This window comes from Anopheles maculipalpis, chromosome 2RL (assembly GCF_943734695.1).
Source record: "Anopheles maculipalpis chromosome 2RL, idAnoMacuDA_375_x, whole genome shotgun sequence".
Taxonomy (NCBI): domain Eukaryota; kingdom Metazoa; phylum Arthropoda; class Insecta; order Diptera; family Culicidae; genus Anopheles; species Anopheles maculipalpis.
In genome coordinates this window covers 76,294,668-76,312,606 of record NC_064871.1, presented here as the reverse complement: position 1 = coordinate 76,312,606, position 17,939 = coordinate 76,294,668, and the positions used below count along the sequence as shown (strand labels likewise).

The 17,939-nt window shown below is 39.4% G+C and overlaps 1 protein-coding gene across 43 annotated transcripts in view; it reads left to right on the top strand.

The window, feature by feature from the left end:
* The window catches only part of LOC126567709 (dystonin), a 168,265-nt gene extending 152,774 nt beyond the window's left edge, over window positions 1–15,491 (top strand). For 4 of the 43 annotated variants that reach the window (XM_050223958.1, XM_050223971.1, XM_050223963.1 and 1 more), the window contains 12 exons: window positions 459–2,638; window positions 2,713–2,899; window positions 3,758–3,802; window positions 4,584–4,661; window positions 4,965–5,254; window positions 5,331–5,560; window positions 5,642–5,759; window positions 10,454–10,611; window positions 13,550–13,704; window positions 13,802–14,098; window positions 14,420–14,479; window positions 15,335–15,491. In XM_050223958.1, the coding sequence (XP_050079915.1) occupies window positions 459–2,638; window positions 2,713–2,899; window positions 3,758–3,802; window positions 4,584–4,661; window positions 4,965–5,254; window positions 5,331–5,560; window positions 5,642–5,759; window positions 10,454–10,611; window positions 13,550–13,704; window positions 13,802–14,098; window positions 14,420–14,479; window positions 15,335–15,491 (3,955 nt within the window). Of the gene's footprint in view, window positions 1–458; window positions 2,639–2,712; window positions 2,900–3,323; window positions 3,390–3,757; window positions 3,803–4,580; window positions 4,662–4,964; window positions 5,255–5,330; window positions 5,561–5,641; window positions 5,760–7,611; window positions 7,678–10,453; window positions 10,612–12,946; window positions 13,123–13,549; window positions 13,705–13,801; window positions 14,099–14,419; window positions 14,480–14,735; window positions 14,802–15,334 lie in introns of all 43 variants that reach the window. The other 39 variants (XM_050223952.1, XM_050223944.1, XM_050223954.1 and 36 more) reach the window with 29 other exon arrangements.
* The last annotated feature ends 2,448 nt before the right edge of the window (window positions 15,492–17,939 follow it).

The following is a 17,939-nucleotide window of genomic DNA, read 5'->3' as shown; positions in this document are numbered from 1 at the left end:
ATGTCTATGTAGCTTATAGCTTTTATTCCACTCGGCAGGATGTTGGAAGAGGAGAAGATGACCGAATGGGATTGAGATTGGCATTTTATTTGCGAATAGAGATGAAAGTGTTGACTATACTATTGTGCTAGAATTTTTATCCGCGAAATTCGTATTTCCAAATTCTTTGTAGAGGCCAACACTAGAAATGAGAAAAATCTTTTTGGTAGTTTGAATCAGCAAAGAAGAGTGGATAAAGAGATTTAAATCATTCACTGACTCTTACTCAGTGTGTAAGATCTAGTTTCTCTCACTTCACTTCTCACTAAATCACATCTCTAGTCAACACTTATCATCTGAAAAAATGATTTAAAGCTCCCCGAAAAATGTAGCTAGCTGATCGCATGATTATTGCTTTTTATGTGTGATTCCCCACGTTTTTCTCGCGCGGATCTAATCGAATGCCCATTCATTTACAGACAAGCGGTAGAGCTTACGGAGCGCACCTCTGCAGAACAGGCCGGTGCCATTCGTGAGCCACTGAATGCCGTCAATCGGCGATGGGAGAGTCTACTACGCGGTATGGTCGAACGTCAGAAGCAGTTGGAGCATGCCCTTCTACATCTAGGACAGTTCCAACACGCGTTGAATGAGTTGCTCGTTTGGATCAACAAAACGGACGCAAACTTGGACGAGCTGAAACCAATCCCAGGCGATCCGCAACTGTTGGAAGTTGAGCTGGCCAAGCTGAAGGTGTTGGCAAACGACATTCACGCCCACCAGAGCTCGGTTGATACGCTGAACGATGCAGGACGCAAGTTGATCGAGAACGATCGTGGTTCGCTGGAGGCTTCCACGACGCAAGATAAACTACAGCAGCTGAACAAACAATGGCGCGATTTGCTGCAAAAGGCAGCAGACCGTCAGCACGAGCTGGAAGAATCGTTGCGCGAAGCACAAGCATTTACGGCCGAAATTCAGGATCTTCTCGGATGGTTGGGTGATGTTGATGCTGTGATTAGTGCTAGCAAACCTGTCGGTGGTTTACCCGAGACAGCGTCCGAGCAGCTGGAACGTTTCATGGAAGTTTACAACGAGCTGGAAGAAAACCGTGCCAAGGTAGAAACGCTAATTGCCCAAGGACAAGAGTACGTCCGCAAGCAGTCGCAGCTGCAAGTATCATCCAGCAATCTGCAGCATACGCTTCGTACACTGAAACAGCGTTGGGATGCAGTGGTATCACGTGCATCAGACAAAAAGATCAAGCTTGAAATTGCGCTCAAAGAAGCAACCGAATTCCATGATGCGCTCCAGGCGTTCGTCGAATGGTTGACGCAGGCTGAAAAGCAGCTTTCGAGCGCATCAGCAGTGTCGCGCGTGCTGGAAACGATCCAGCAACAGATGGAAGAACACAAGGTACTCCAAAAGGATGTATCGATCCATCGTGAATCGATGCTGCTGCTGGACAAGAAGGGTACACACTTGAAGTACTTCAGCCAGAAACAGGACGTCATTCTGATCAAGAATCTACTCGTGTCCGTGCAACATCGCTGGGAGCGTGTAGTAGCAAAGGCCGCCGAACGTACGCGTGCACTCGATCACGGCTATAAAGAAGCTCGCGAGTTCCACGACGCATGGGTACAGCTTACCGGCTGGTTGAAGGATACGGAGAAAACTCTCGATACACTGGCCGAGGAAACGAGCAACGATGCTGTGAAAATCAAGAAGCATCTTGAGAAACTGCGCGAAATCCAGCGCAATTTGCAGTCGAAGGAAAGCTTCTACGATAGCACGATGCGCAATGGCAAGGGCCTGATGGACCGTGCCCCGAAATCGGACGAAACGGTGCTGTCGAAGATGATGAGCGAGCTGAAGGATTCGTGGAAGCGCGTCTGTCAGAAGAGTGTTGAACGACAGCGCAAGTTCGAAGAGGCATTGTTGCTTTCCGGACAGTTTGCCGATGCTCTACAGGCCCTGCTCGATTGGTTGCGCAAAACAAAGGCACGACTGGCTGAGGATGGACCAGTGCATGGTGATCTCGACACAGTGACTACGCTTGTTGAGCATCATCGTCAGCTGGAATCTGATCTGGACAAACGTTCGGCTCAAATGCAAAGTGTCATGAAGACCGGTCTTGAGTTGGAGCGATCAGACGAGTCACGCGAAACTAGCAAGAATCTGAAGGAAATGCAACGGCTTTGGGATGATGTACAGGATTTGAGCAGCCGGCGTAAGAGTCGTCTGGATGTAGCCCTGAAGGAGGCGGAACGGCTGCACAAGTCTGTACATATGCTGCTCGAGTGGCTATCAGAAGCGGAACAGAAGCTTCGTTTCGCAGCTGCCGCACCGGACGATGAGTCGCAGGCTAAGGATCTGCTGGACATCCACGCCAAGTTCATGAAGGAATTGCGCGAAAAGGAGTACGACAAGGAGGATACGATTGGGTTGGCCAACAGTATTCTAGGAAAAGCTCATCCGGACGCGATTCCCATCATCAAGAACTGGATTTCCATCATCCAGTCACGGTGGGATGAAATTTCACAATGGGCCATCAGTCGCCAGACCAAGCTGGAGCAGCACTTGAAGGATTTGCAAGATTTGGACGAATCGATCGAAGAGCTGCTAGCTTGGTTGGCTGGGCTGGAAGCAACGTTGCTGAGTAAGAGAGAAATTCAAGCATGTAGGCATGTAGACAATTCTTTAACGAATTTTTCTTGCCGTCTCTTTTCGTAGATCTCGATGCGGAGCCACTGCCGGATGAAATTCCTCCGCTAGAAGTACTGATTGCGGATCACAAGGAATTCATGGAAAATACTGCGCGTCGTCAGGGTGAGGTTGATCGTGCCTGTAAACCACGCCAACCACCACCAGGCCTCAAGGAAACACGCAAACCGTCCCGTGGTGTACTAAAGACACCAATGTAAGTATTATAAATTTGAAAAAAAATCTTTTATGCATTGTTTGTAAAAGAGCAGTGTTTTTCATGCGTGCGTGTGCGTTCAATAGCCGTATTAGACGTTCAGTTATAAAATTAATGAAACTTTTACACATTAGAATAGTTGTGAGTTACAAAACGTTATATCTGTTTGTATGTGTGTTGTTTAAAATAATTTTCTTTCATTTCGTCCACGAGTCACACAGCACACATTAAGAGAACTTAACTGTCAACACACCACGTGCGCCATAACCGTTTATGTTTGATTCATTTCTAACTTCTGTTGAATACTTTTGTAACTCACTCATTTTATTGTTTCACGTTTGTGTCGGCCGTTGTTTTTTAAACAAAACCAACACCATCTTGCGCACATCGCACCACAAATCCATCCCACATTGTACAATAACAGTAAAGGATCTCAGGCCGATCTTCGTGAGCATTCGCCCGACTACGGTACCCTAGGACGCAAGCAGAGGTTTGTTATAATTTTCATTATTTTTTTAATTTCATTGCATTTCTATCAGTTTCTTGTGTTTTTTTTCATGTCTCAATTGTGTGGTTAATATAAAAAAATCATTTTAGATTTTCTATAAAAGTTTATTATAATCAAACAGATTGTAAAAAAATCCATTTGCGTTATTATGTGTTTTAAGACATACTACTAATCTTTCATATGTTTTATCTCCTTTTGTCACATTACTAATCAAATGAATTGTTCACGGCCCATTTATTTCTTCATTACATGTTATGTTTTCATGTTCCATGCTTCATTATGTGTGTGTGTTTGTCTGTTATCTTTTTCTTTCTTGCTTTCTATCGTGTCAATGTTTGCATTTCGTGCAGCTTTAAGGGATCGCGTGATCAAGGCCTGAATTCACGTCGCACAAGGTGTGTATTGGTTATTGGTTCATATAATTTGTTAAATTGTTTACTCTTTTATTTTATCATTTAAATCACTTTTTCACCAACTTTGTGATACTTGGATCATTCTTAAAATGATTCATATCCTGTTCATGACATTCTTTAGTCATTAACACTCTTTCAATTTCAAAACATTTTCCAATCTCAAGGTGTAAAAGCATTCCACTTTAAATCTTTCCTTTACCAAACTTTGTTACTTATTCGGTTTCTTTCTGGAAATGGTTGCATAAAATGTGTATATCTATTTGCACCTTTTTTGTTTGTGTTTCATTTTTGGTTAATAGTCTTTATGTTGGTTCATAGTTAAGTTTTGTTCATAAGTAGTTACCGTTTTGTGCATGCTTTGTTATATATATCTTTGTTTTTGGTTATTTTTTTCTTCTTTTATGTATTCCGGTCGCTGTTGCTGTGTGTGATTGTATTTATGTCCATTGCGTTGCGCTATCATCTGTATCAATATGTTTGAACCGTCCTGCATATCTGCGATGATCCTATGTGTATGTGTGGCTCTGTGTATATCTATATGTTTCCTTCGTGTATATTGCGTCATACTCGGATCATTACCATCGTCGAACATTTGTTGTTCCTGTGCCATGCGTATGCAATATTGGATAATATAAAAAAAAATCCTCAATCAAAAATATGAAAATTCAAAAACCATCAAATTTCCATTGCGTGAAATATTATTCCTCTTCATTGCTTCATGCGCACATTCGTACGATATCCGCACTTCTACCGCAACCAGCAGCCGCGTGAGTCCTGGACGTGAAACGCAAACACCGGAACGAGATCGGTTGCCACACTATGGTCCACGGTTTACGCAAAGGTATTGTAGTTTGGTCATTGTACCACGTCATAGAATGACACCATGTATCGGTGTCCAGCTATTAACACCAACATATACGGACACATGATCCATTCACCGACCATCATCAAGAGTACATTCCATGGTTATGATCATCAACAGTAGAAGTATACAACTTCGATTGTGGCGAACTTTGTACCATAATCACCACTACCATTTTGTATCATAAATGCACACATACACATACAAATCGGAAAACAAAAACTTTTTGGACATCACCCTCCTTAACGTTTTGCTTCGTACCCCCTGCCTCTTCTCTTGTAGCAATCAAGCGGATACAGAACTCCGATCACCGCGTGCCAAACTGCTGTGGGAGAAATGGCGTTACGTGTGGCTGTTGGCGTGGGAACGTCAGCGCCGTCTGCACGATCACATGCTTTACCTACAGGATGTGGAGCGCGTCCGTCAGTTTAGCTGGGAAGAATGGCGTAAGCGTTTCTTGAAGTTCATGAACCACAAGAAATCACGGCTGACGGATCTGTTCCGCAAGATGGACAAGGATAACAACGGTCTGATACCACGCGAGGTGTTCATCGATGGAATCATTGGCACAAGTACGTGTGCTGCTTTTGTACCTGACATCATTTAAGGGGATATCTTTAAATTTGACTTGTTTTATTTTTCGTGCAGAGTTCGACACGTCCAAGCTGGAAATGGGTGCTGTTGCAGATCTGTTCGATCGCAATGGCGAAGGACTTATCGATTGGCAAGAGTTCATTGCAGCGCTACGACCAGACTGGCAGGACCGCAAGCCGAAGACTGAGGCGGACAAGATACACGACGAAGTCAAGCGGTTGGTCATGTTGTGTACGTGTCGACAGAAGTTCCGTGTGTTCCAGGTTGGCGAAGGCAAATATCGGGTATGTAAAATTGATGATCTGATTGCGATGAATCTATAGCTATATACTGATATGTGCTTCTTTATTGTTTCTCATTCACAGTTTGGTGACTCTCAGAAGCTTCGCCTGGTGCGTATTTTGAGAAGCACAGTCATGGTGCGTGTCGGCGGTGGATGGGTAGCACTTGACGAATTCTTGGTCAAGAACGATCCTTGCAGAGGTATGTACATTCTTTCCCTTGTGTCCATGTTCTCTTTTTTACTATACGTTACGTTATCGTTCGTTAGGTTAGTGTTAAGGTGTAGCGATAGTAAGCTTAGTAAAGATACATGGTATAAAACGAACCCGTTCAACGGAATCTTTCCCTTAGTTCCTCTTGATTTGCGCAAGCTCATACGTCAATTATACCGTTGAACTAGGATAGCAACGTTTCTAATTGTCAAAACAAAGATGCCAATAATGATAATAATAAGGTTAAAATGGACGCTCTCACCTTTTCGAAATGCTCCCAAAGTCTAACGTTGCCAACTGCTAGGTGAACAGGATTTTTTTTTATAATACGGATTTCAATCTTCCAGCAATTGAAAATGGTGAATTGTTATAACTCTTACGTGCAAGAGTGCTCTCGCTCGTGCTCCCTTTTTATTAATTCATGCCAGATCATTATAACCCCCTTGTTTTCGAATATTGAAAGCATAGAAGAAGTATTAATGTTATTACCCAACTTTTGCCACGCAGCAAGAAATAATAATGGTGGTATAATGGGCAAAGTTTTAATACGGGAGCCACTTTAATATTGCCACTAAGCATATCAACACTCAATCAATACCGTACCTCCTCCCAAAGCAAAAACAAATGAAGCTAATTTCTGTTTATTAACACAATACCCACCTCACTTTTCGCGATGATTTGAGAGCAAACGTGTTTTCAAAACTGCATGCCTTTCTTTTTATAACAAGTTTGACGAGATTTGCTCACTAATGCGAGTAATTTGTATCCTCGTTGTATTTGGAGTTTCCTTCTGGATACTCTAAAAAATCTTTTTATTCTTTGATGCCGTAAAAAAAACTAACAAAAAATTATTCACGTCACTACCTTTGATGCCTAACGTACGGGAGAGCTTAATTTTCTATTTGGATTTTTTTGAAAAACAACTACCAACTAACGATGTCTAACGAGTTGCTATCGTTCTTAAAATATGCTTTCCAATGCAAAGCTTGGTGTATTGAAGGACTGATACAATCGATGCCAGCATACAATGCTTCACTCTGTGCTTTATGGTTTTATTTTTTGGGAAGTGCGCTTCCAAACTGCTAAACATACTGATGTTGAAGAAAAAGTGCACATCACATCCAATAGACCGTTCATTCTTGTTGCAATGCAATCGAAAAATCCCCCTTTTCATAGTTTCGCTTGGCAGCGAGGAGTGCATCTCTCTGCTTATCACACTGCAAAAATAATTAACGGAAAATGTTGCTTTTCCATTTCGTGCTCTGCGTTTGTGTGCGTTTTGTGTGTTTTTGTGACGTTGCGTGTGCCCATCGTGCTGTGTTTTTGTACGCCTTCTGCCATGGTAATTCTAACAAACTAATCAACCAATTTCTTCCTTCTTCTTTCTTTCTTTTAACGCTAACATAACCGATATACGTTAAACAATATGAAACTCCCCTTCATAATCCGTTCTGTCGCATTTCGTTATCGTGTTTGGTGCATATCTATGTGTGCATCGTGCATCACATTTCACATTCAAACTCTGCGATGTACATCGTCACGTTCATCATTATCATCATCATCAACACGTCATCATTACTACACTACACAAACACAAAAAAATCGATCATCGATATCATGTCTCTGATGGGGATGGGAAAATCTGATCAAAACGTACGCGTCGTCGTCGTCGGACCAAATCGTTGATGTAAACAATTTTTGTTTTAAACCAATTTGTGCATCAAACGCAATTTGATTTTGTTACTCATTAACTGTTCGGACCAATTTTCTGTTTTAACAAAAATGTCTGGGATGGGTTGAACATTTCGTTATGATTTCGTTTTCTACACATTTCGTAACAGTGGCCTTAGTCTTACCACTGCCGAATCCGAACGACCCGCGCCAGCACGAAGCCTGCTGCCCACTGTGTAAGCAACCGGAACTACTTAGCCTTCGGCAGTTGCTACTGTGGCAGAGGAAGAAATTTCAGTTCGCTGACCACGGTGCTGGGCCGCGTTACATTTTCCTCAACGAAAAGGGCCATTGAAAGAATGAGCTTCCAACAATGTGCCGTTGGGGAAAACGTGTTTGTTTCTTCAATCCAATGTTGTGTTGCCGGGGCCGACGATTTAGTTTCCAAATCAACTTCTATGTGTGTGTTTTATTGTGTGCGTGTTTTTTATACGATCTTCTATCTATCACATTGTTATTTTTTTATGAAACTTTTTCGGCTTTTATAACATTCTGATGTATGGGATTTTTTTCTTATCTTGGTTATCTGATTTTTTGTTTGAAAAGAGTGAATGTTTGTTATTTTTTTCTTTAATATTCGTTACGTTGTTTCAAAATTGTTCATAGCTCTTTTTGGTATTTTAATTTGAATTCTTTACCTTACCAGTTGTGATTGTCGTACTGAGAATGTTGTTAAATGTTTATTTTTGTACATGGATGAGACGATAAACTAATGTAGCTCTTCTTAAAATAAAGTTAAGAATGTATGCCTTTCGCTTAGTACAATGTTTGTATTTTGAATTATTTGAATGATATCTTCATTATATACCTTCGAAAATTGTTTTCTAGATTTCAAACAAGTTTTTTAAATATTAAATCCTTAAAAATATTTTAAAATACCTAAAATGAAGCCGTTTTAAAAGCAATAACCTTGTTATTTCATTGTGTGTGTATGGCTTAAATATCTTGACAATTTATGTCCGGCACTACCCTATCTTCTTCAGAACTGACAAGCAACCCAACCTGCACACACTTAAACACTCACATATTTCCCATACACTTTTGCGATATGCACATGTCTTGCCATTGTCACAGTTTCAAGCCATTTTCTTCATCGATCGTACACTTTGGCCATTTTTATTACACATTTTACATCTCACATCTCACATTTCAACCGTTTAAATCTTCTTCAGCCTCAGCCCACTAAAACAGCTTCTACTAACATGAAACTACGTGTTATGTCCAATTTGCCATTTGTGTCCGTAAGATTTCTCTACCTTTCTTAAGAAAACAACACGTTAGCTAAGTTTGTGCGCCGTTGGCATCATCTGTTTTCGTATTTTGCTGTGTGAAGTTTTACTATTTATCATCTTGGTTGTGTATAGTAGATGTTGTTTAAGTTTTTTTGGTTTTAGTTTTATTGCTAGTGTGTGTTTAGTTTGTTTTTATCTTTAAGCTTTTGTACAGCACTGTTGTGTTAAGCGTTATATTTGGTTAGATTGATTTAACAATTCTTAGAAATTATGTGCTTTATTTAACATTATTTTACAAATTTGTTGCTGTAATTATCTTTTCTGAATGAAATAATTTTGTACTGTGAGCCTTGTTTATCTTCTCCTATGTTTGCTTCGGCTCGTACACAAAATTGGAAAAGAAACAAATATGTTATCGCGAAATCGAACATGAAATTTCATCCATTCTGCCCCGCGTGTTACGCAAAGTAACAACCCGTACGGCGGCAATTATTTAAATACACAGCACAGCTTCGTTCGCATTCGATAGTGAACAGCCGATAGTAAATCGGAAACGAAGTGGACAAACCAGACATCCAAAACTCATACTGCACTTATCTGTTGCCTTCCATGATCTTAGCTTTATGTTTGTTCCACCGATCAACGAATTGGGAAAGCACATAATTTTTAAAACGTGTAGTGCGTTTAACTTTTAGTTTGATTAGTTTAATTTACATATAAGTTTGGTTGGTTTGTTTTATGTGTGTTTATATCTGTTGATGAAATGTGTGTCAAAACTGCCAGAAAGTAGTTATAGCAGTAAGATATACTTTTCATCAATGTTTTTATTACCTAGTATTATAGTTTAAGTATTGTTTGATAGATTAAGTTTGTTTGATTTTCTTATTTAGTGTACGTATTTACATTCTATATTTGTTTGTTTGTTTGTTTTTTTCATTTCTTTCAAATGTTTTATTTTGTATTCAATCTCCATTTCCTTACACAATGTACCATTCCTTGTTTCTTATCCTATCCTGTTTCCTGTTGCTTTTCTACAAAAAAAACTACACTGTTTTCTCGGTTATTTTTGCACTTATTTCAACATCGATCATACCTATTTTGTTTTGTTTTTGGTGACGGACATTTTTTGAATTATTTCCGGTTTCTGGGTATTGACATAATTTGAACAAAATTTTATTCCATTTCCCTTAACTTTTCTTTTCAAAATCTTTCACGAATTCGAAATTTCTTTTCTTCTTCTTCCTTTGTTTTCTTTTTTTTACCAACCATCATCCACCACCAACAACAAATGTGTTTTTTTTTCTCTTTTTACTTCTACATCATTATTTATCACTTCCTCAATACGACCAATATGACTACACACAAACTCTACTAATTACTCGCTACTTTTCCAACGCCAAATCGACCCTTTACTGACATTCCTCTATCGAACACGAACAATTTGCGTGTTTGTGTGTGGTGCTGAATGTTTTAATCCTAATGACAACGTTTTTAATTTTTTTTTAATATCGAAATCAAACACACATACACATTATCCATAACGACACCTATAAATTGCTCCCTCTCCCCTTCGTTCAACCTTTCACATACCATTCACGCATTAATGCATTAATACTCACCTGCCTCGTAACAATAAAAAAAAATGAACAAATTGCTATCAACAAATTGGAAAACGAAAACAAAAAACCTCAAAATACGATCGCAAAATCGAACCACACAGCTAAGGGACGCACAAACATCGAACTACGTGAGCAGTTCATACTGGCCGACGGTGTGTCGCAGTCGATGGCCGCCTTTAAGCCGCGTATGTCTGGCTCGGCCGGTTCCGGATCGAATCAAACCAGCTCGCCGATACCAACACAAGGTCCTATTGTGAAGGTAAATATTTCCCACTCTCTCTATCTCTCTCTCTCTCTATCATCCCCTTTTTCTGTCTCTCACATCCCATTGCTATTTCCAAACATTTCCCATCAGGCTGTCCTACGAAGTTGACTATGGGGTTGCCCCTTTTAATATATGTACCTTTTCAATTGCATTATCTCGTGGAGATAAAACCTATCAAGTCCGTTTGATGTGTATCCTATCAAATCTTATGAACGTATTTGAGTGTGTTAGTGTATCCTTTTTATTTTCAACTTCCCTCTTACTTCCTTTATCTCCACAATCTACGGAACATGGACAATAATTTGAAGATCCGTCTCTCTATGAAACGGTCCTTGGTGACCTTTTGTCTTCTAGTTGGATCTTTGTTTCGTATTCTTTTCTATCCTTTCGTTTCGGAAAGGAAAACTCTATATTTTAAACTTCTGTCTCTCTTTTCCCCGAATATTGTAAATTACATTTACGTAGTTGAAAACCCTCATCATATAGAGCGCAATAGAACCACTAGATCACGATCACTTGTGTGCAAATAGTATAAAATGTACGCGATGGGAAGGCGTTTAGTAACTCTCTGTGCACCACCGTCAGGATACACACGGAATCGAATTTTTGGTGTGGGTTTTTGTTAATGGTTGGTATTTTGTTCTCTATACTACTCTTTTGTATCATAAGGCGAATTCTGGAGGACCGCAACAACACACCACTGTGTATTGGTGGTTGTTATCGGACCTGCTAGTGTAAATATCATTATGTTTCGTATAATTTGTAACTGACGTAGCGAAAACTGGTTTCCATGCTGTACTCTTCCTTGCCAATCGTATCTCTTCGAAAGCGTGATTGTTTTATTCAACTTTAATCGTCTTACAATTGAAACAATATGATAGATCAGGATCGTTATTTTTTAAGGGGAGATTATAATGAACTTAAATATGATGGTATTTGAAATTTAAATACCTAAAGCGATATTTGAATGGCTGGTCGAAATTATTACTCCAAAAGCCTTTTTTTTTCTTTTGATGATATGAAGTTTGATAATTTCTTTTAACGATTGCCTTCCGATAGGAAGAATATATCTCCAACATCATATTTCCAACATCCCCCAAAATCCTCCAACTCCCATCATACCCAATTTTCGAACCCCAAAGTTCCCCCGGGCAAGGTACGTATGTTCGAACAACGGTTGTAGTCGTTCGTGTGTACACAAAAATGGCTGTCGTAGAGAGTTGTTGTTGTTGTTGATCGATGTGTACAAAATTAGTTTGAACTCTGTGATGTGTTTATTCTTTCTTTCCGTATATATGATTCTTGTGTTTTTGCCGTATGACTTATGCCATGGCTACAAATGTGTTGCAAGTTTAAGTTGTGCCTGTTACACAAATGTATGTTTAGTTTTTCTTGAATTGAATGCGTTCCTTTTTTTCTTTTTAAATTTCTTGATGTGTAGTTTTTGTGAAAAATCTCAGAATGGATGTGTTTTCTTTTCCTTATCCTTCTCTTATATTATTTGTCATGCGTGTGTTTTTCTCCTTAATTTTATTACTTGTTTTACGGTTTTTCTGCATGTTTTTCATCTACTTATAAGTTTGAGTGTTTGTCATGCATCGTTCATCGTTTTTTTTTCTTTTTAATTTGAAAACATATTTTCAATCTTTTTTTTACTTCATCTGGGTGTCACCCATCTTGGCCCGGTATTTATGTGTGTGTGTACTTCATCCCGACGAGTAATTGGGAGAAAAAGGGTTTTATCTCGTCGTATTTTTGCGTGGCTCAGTTCTAACACAAAGTGCATATTCGGGAATATGATTGCACTGATCGGCTGCATCAAAATCATCCAATGTGCGCGTGAGTGTGGCTTTCACTGTTTCATTATCGATACAGATCGCGCAACACGAATGCATATTTGTCTTCCTTCTACTAAAACACCACCCTCAAACGCTGCAGCAAAGCAATTTCCATTGCATTTTAAAAAGCACGAAAGTATTGTCCGCCCCGTGGTTATGATTCTCTTTCTGTTACACGGCCCATACAAGAAAAATGCCCATGAGGACGAATGCTTTGGGTTGTTAATAAACAGAAACACTTCAATGAACAGCGCGTGAATAATGAAATAAGCAAATGTGTGGCAGTATTGCTTTGTATTTAAGATTTTGCCCCTACTACCAATGCTGGAGAGTCAGAAAAGCAAAGGAAATCTTTAAAAAAAACTAGATATACATTATATTTAGAAGCCTGAGAAGCAGAACGAAATAAGTACAGGGAACCCCAAGGCTCCACTTTGCCACAAGACAAACCAAATTTCAATCGCCCCCAATCCACCCGCCTTATTTTCCAGCCGACGAACATTTGGCCGAACTGATGCCAATCTTTGAGCAGCTGCGTGCGCAGGGCAACCTGCCCTGCACATACCCATTGCACGTCACCTCCAGCGGGACTGCCTTTATTCGTGGCGGTTCCCGCTCTACTCCGCTCAGTCCGCATGCCCCTCACTGTCATCCCTCGACGCATTGGGTAAGTGAAACGTTTCTCCAGTTCCGTTCCAGTCTGCATCGTTGTTCTCTGTGTGTGTGTTTTTCCTTATCCGTTTTTTTTTTATCAAGAGAAGAGTCAGTGTGTTCGTTTGATGTTTTTCATCGGTCAGGAACTTTTCGTTCCTGGCGGCTAATTAGCGCCATCTATATGTGAACATACATGCAAGTGATCTAGATTTTGTTGTGGTTTGTGCGTTGAATATGAAGCAATATCTGACAACTAGATGGCGCCACCGTTTTCGATGAAACATTTGTCGGGGCTTTTTAACCAAAAAACGACAGCCTGTGTGGGGAAATATATATTCACCCATTTTTCCATCATTCCTTATCGCGATGGGTGGTTTTATGAAATATAAACTAATACACTTTCCTCCCAAATGTTATGTGCGAATATACAACTAATGTAGGTACGCGAACGTTCGGCAAAGTCGATTTCCATGTCGCGACCATCGCGCTCATCCCTATCCGCTTCCACGCCGGATTCGCTCAGCGATAATGAAAGCGGAATTGGAACACCAGGACGTTTCCAGACGCCCAGCCGCAAATCTTCAGTGCCAGTTAGGTAAGTTGTTTTCTATGTCCCTGTGCGTTGAAAATTTCTTCAAAAAGAAAACGGTCATCTAATTGTAATCCCATTTGCTCGATTTTGTCCATTCCAGTAGATCTCAGATGACACCGGGCGGATCGAGGGCCAATTCTCGGCCCAGCTCACGACCGGCCAGTCGTGCTGGATCGAAACCTCCGTCCCGGCACGGATCTACACTGTCGCTAGACAGTACGGACGATGCAACGCCGTCCCGCATTCCTACCCGTCGGCTCACGCAAACGTCGACCCCGAGGCCATCACGTCTGTCGGTCGGATCGGTTTCCGGTCGAACGGGAACCACAACCACCACCACCACAAACGGGGTCTCATCGCGGACGGCTTCCGGAGCCGCATCGCCCGCCCCGACGAGGTAAATGATCATTTCGCCTATCTTAATTCATAATACAATATCACTTTCTACTGGAAATAGTACACCCTGATGTATAATGAGCAGGAAACATATTAATATAAATACGTATCTTTATTCTTTCTTTTTCTCTCACACAATCAAATGACAAATGCCTGCAAAATAATAAAACACTCACACAATATAAATTAATACAACTGGTTCGGAAACTTTGCATCGTACAATTTTAACTCCTGCTCGTTATTGCAAAACCTAATAATTGCATCGCTTGACGTAAAACAAAAACCAACAACCGCCTCTAACCAAACGTGGCTTCTGGAACAGAAACGGTGGCATGAGTCGATCATCCAGTATACCAACACTAATAGGACTACCAAATAGCAGGTAAATATCGATGGTGTGAATGGTTAAGAATGGTTGCACTGTACCGCAAAAAAAGCCACCAGGGATTATTTGGGAACATAAACAACCGGATGTGGACAGTTAGCAGCAGAAATCTTCCCTTTTTTTAACCCTTCTACGGCTTCTCTACCTAAGCCACTCTTTAATAATTTTATTTAATTCTCTTCTTTTACAACAACGTGCCTTACTAACTGCGTGCCTCTACTCTAATGCAAAATGGCCACTTAATGATATAAAGCCAACCTCGCTCACGGATTCCCGTCCGTCAAACTTCCAATGTATCGAACTCTTCATCAGCGACGGGGTAATTGTAACTGTTGTAATTCTTTGTTTAATCTCGTTCGCCTCTAGTTGGCGTTTGCTAGAAACTTGGCAAAGCACTGGAGCTAGGTTCTCTGTTTAGAATAGAGTTTGTTAATGTCGCTTTTGCCTGATCGTTGCTTATAATTAATTTGATTTTGCTTTATTTTTATTCTGATTTACTTAATTTAATAAGAAAATTTTACTTTTTTTAATTTACCGGTTTTGTATTTTAACAATGGTATTTGCCATATCTTTCCAAAAATAAGTTTATTTTGATGTTTTACGCATTTAATACTTTATCATTGCTTTTTGCACATTTGTCATCTTTTGAATTGGCACGTTTTCATTTCACTTTTAACTGACTTCTTTTAAATTTGCACTTATATGCTCATTCTTATCTCACAACAGTTTCGTTTCCATTTCACAAGTGTGTTTTTTGTGTGTTCAATTTTCCGTTTTCACCGTTTACGTTTTCACTGGTATTAATAGTCTTTTACCTGTGTTTTTTTTTTAAACAATTTGGTCGGTCAACAGAAAAACTAGCGGTGCATCGACGCCTTCCGGTATGCAAACACCACGCCGCACCTCGGTAGAACCAGGCACACCCGGCAGCACAATCCCGGCCCGGCCAGAAAGTCGCAATTCGCGTGGCGCAACGCCAAGCGAAAAGCGGGCACCGTTCCGGCTGTAAAGCCGTCCGGAATACGTTCCGGTGTGATATAAGTAGTATCTCGTGAGCGAGCAACCAGTGCCAGAAAGTGTAACCCCCGTGCAACAACAACGGCTTACGTATTAGTTTTTCGCTATCCAAACGATCGCTGCTATATAAGAAAAGAAGAAAATGAAAACGAAACGAAACATCTCTGTTAAAGCGAAACACTAAAACGAAACACTTTCGAAAACAAAAGTAACATAACGAAGGAAAAAAGAGCGATAAAATGGATAAGAATTTTGAAAAGAAAAAACAGAAAAACGTATGCAAACTCTATAGGAAGCGAAGAATAAGAGAGCAAAATGAGTTACAGAATGATAAAAAATGCAACGTTAAAGTGAAAGAAGGAAAAGATATATAATGATTCTATTTCCAGTGAATATCAACAGAGAGAGAGAGAGAGAGAGAGAGGGAGGATAAAACCAATGAAAAACATATGCAAAACATCACGCAGCAGCTCTCGAATAGGTTATAAGTTCGATAAAAACGATCCCTTGTACATCGAACAAGTGTGTTAAAGAGGTAAAAATCGCCAGTTTTATCTCTTTTTCCATCTTCTCCTCCAGACTCTCATTTGAGTGTGAGCAAAACAAAAAAAGAAATGAAAGCACAGCCAACATCTTTCTGCTTTCTTTGTTTTTTTACGTTCGTTTTGTTTTTTTTTTTTTTTTATTGTTGATTATAATTAATTATGATGAGTTGGTAGTTTTTTTGTTGTTTTCTAGTTTTTTTCTTTCTTCTCTATTTGCTTTTTTTCACTCATTGGAGTTTATTCTGTTCTTTCTTCTTAAACTTTATAGTACCCTTAAACAAGTTATTTATTGTAATTTTTTATTATTTTCAAAGAATGTTTTAATTATCTTTTTTTATTTTATTTCTTAATTCGTATCTCATTACGAATTTTTTCTTGTTTCCTACGGTTCTGCGGTGGATTGAAGGCTATAGTAAAAGATCGCCAGCTTTTACTTCCTTCACCAATCGCTAACCGGAAATGGTAAACGCTTTCTATCACCACCGTGTGTGCGCGTGACTGATGAAAGTAGAAAAAGGAAGTATTTATGAGATGTTCTTTCGCCGGTAGCCTTTTTTTGTCAATTGTGAAAAAAAAAAAACAAGTGTGTGGGAAAGTAAAAATCGCCAGTTTTACTTTCCTCGTGCTTTCAACAAACAAAGAAAAGGGCTACCGGGCGGGACACACATCTCAATAGGACATTCAGTTGTCCCTTACCAAAACCAACCACGTGGAGAAACGCAAACGAAAAAATCGTTTATATTTAAAGAAAAAAACACACATTAACAACAGTTTTTTTATATTTTCTTTTATTCCTTTTTTATGTTTGGTTTGAATGCTTCATTTTATTTTTCCCCAAACCCCGTCGTTGTTAATGTGCGTATTATTTTGGCAATCGATCATGAAGAAGAAGAAAAAACGCTTTGAAACAAACAAACAAACGAATAAAAAAGTCATTTAGTATCTAAGCGAATCGAACGTGTTTAAAAGATCGAACAGCTAAAAGCGCAGGAATCACAGCAAAAAAAAAATCACAATTAATAGCTTCTTCGGCAGTCGTCGTCATCGTTCGAATATGATTTTGTTTCGCTTGTTTTTTTTTTTTATTAATTTAAGAAGAACAAAACAATTAGTGTGATAAGGAGAAAAACTTTTTTTTTGCAGCTTGACTGAACGCGCCTTCCGTTCGTTCGTGGTTTTGTTCTTCTGCAGTGTTAAAGTTTTTTTTTAATGTATACATTTCTAAACATACCACGTGTATTGTTGTCATCTCTTGCGCTAATACAATAATATACATAAATTCCTGCTAGACTAAAACAAAATAGGTCGGGGCTAAAAACAAAACACAAAATAAGGAAATAAAACATCCTTCTTCAAAACACACGAGTTTTGCCCACTGTAATTATTATAAATATAAAACTACACTTATAATAAAACGAACAGAACGATGAAACATATTAAAAAGAAGAGCGCGCGAGTCGTAGATAATCTCTTAGTTTTTGCGGCAAATTGTTCAGTTAGATGAGTAGGATTTTTTTAAATAAAAAAATGGAAAAAAAATTAGACAAAAAAAAACGTACCGACACCGAGATAAACGAGAATTGGACGAAAATCATCCGCATATTGGGTGAGATAATTAATTAACGATTAACTCTAGCTTATTTGTAACTTGTAACTAATTAAAATAACAGCAGTTTAGGGAGAAATGTTAGAGAAAGAGAATGTGAGGGAAGTTTGTGAAGAAGCAAAGCGAGAGAGGGAGAGAGATAGAGAGAGAGAGAGAGAGAGAGAGAGTAGCTAGCCTAGTAACCGAGCTTCATTCGACGGGTTTCGACTTTTGCCTGTGTAAAATGAACTTTTTACCATTTTTCCGTTTGCACTACTACGACACAATACAATGCACACACACAGAGATA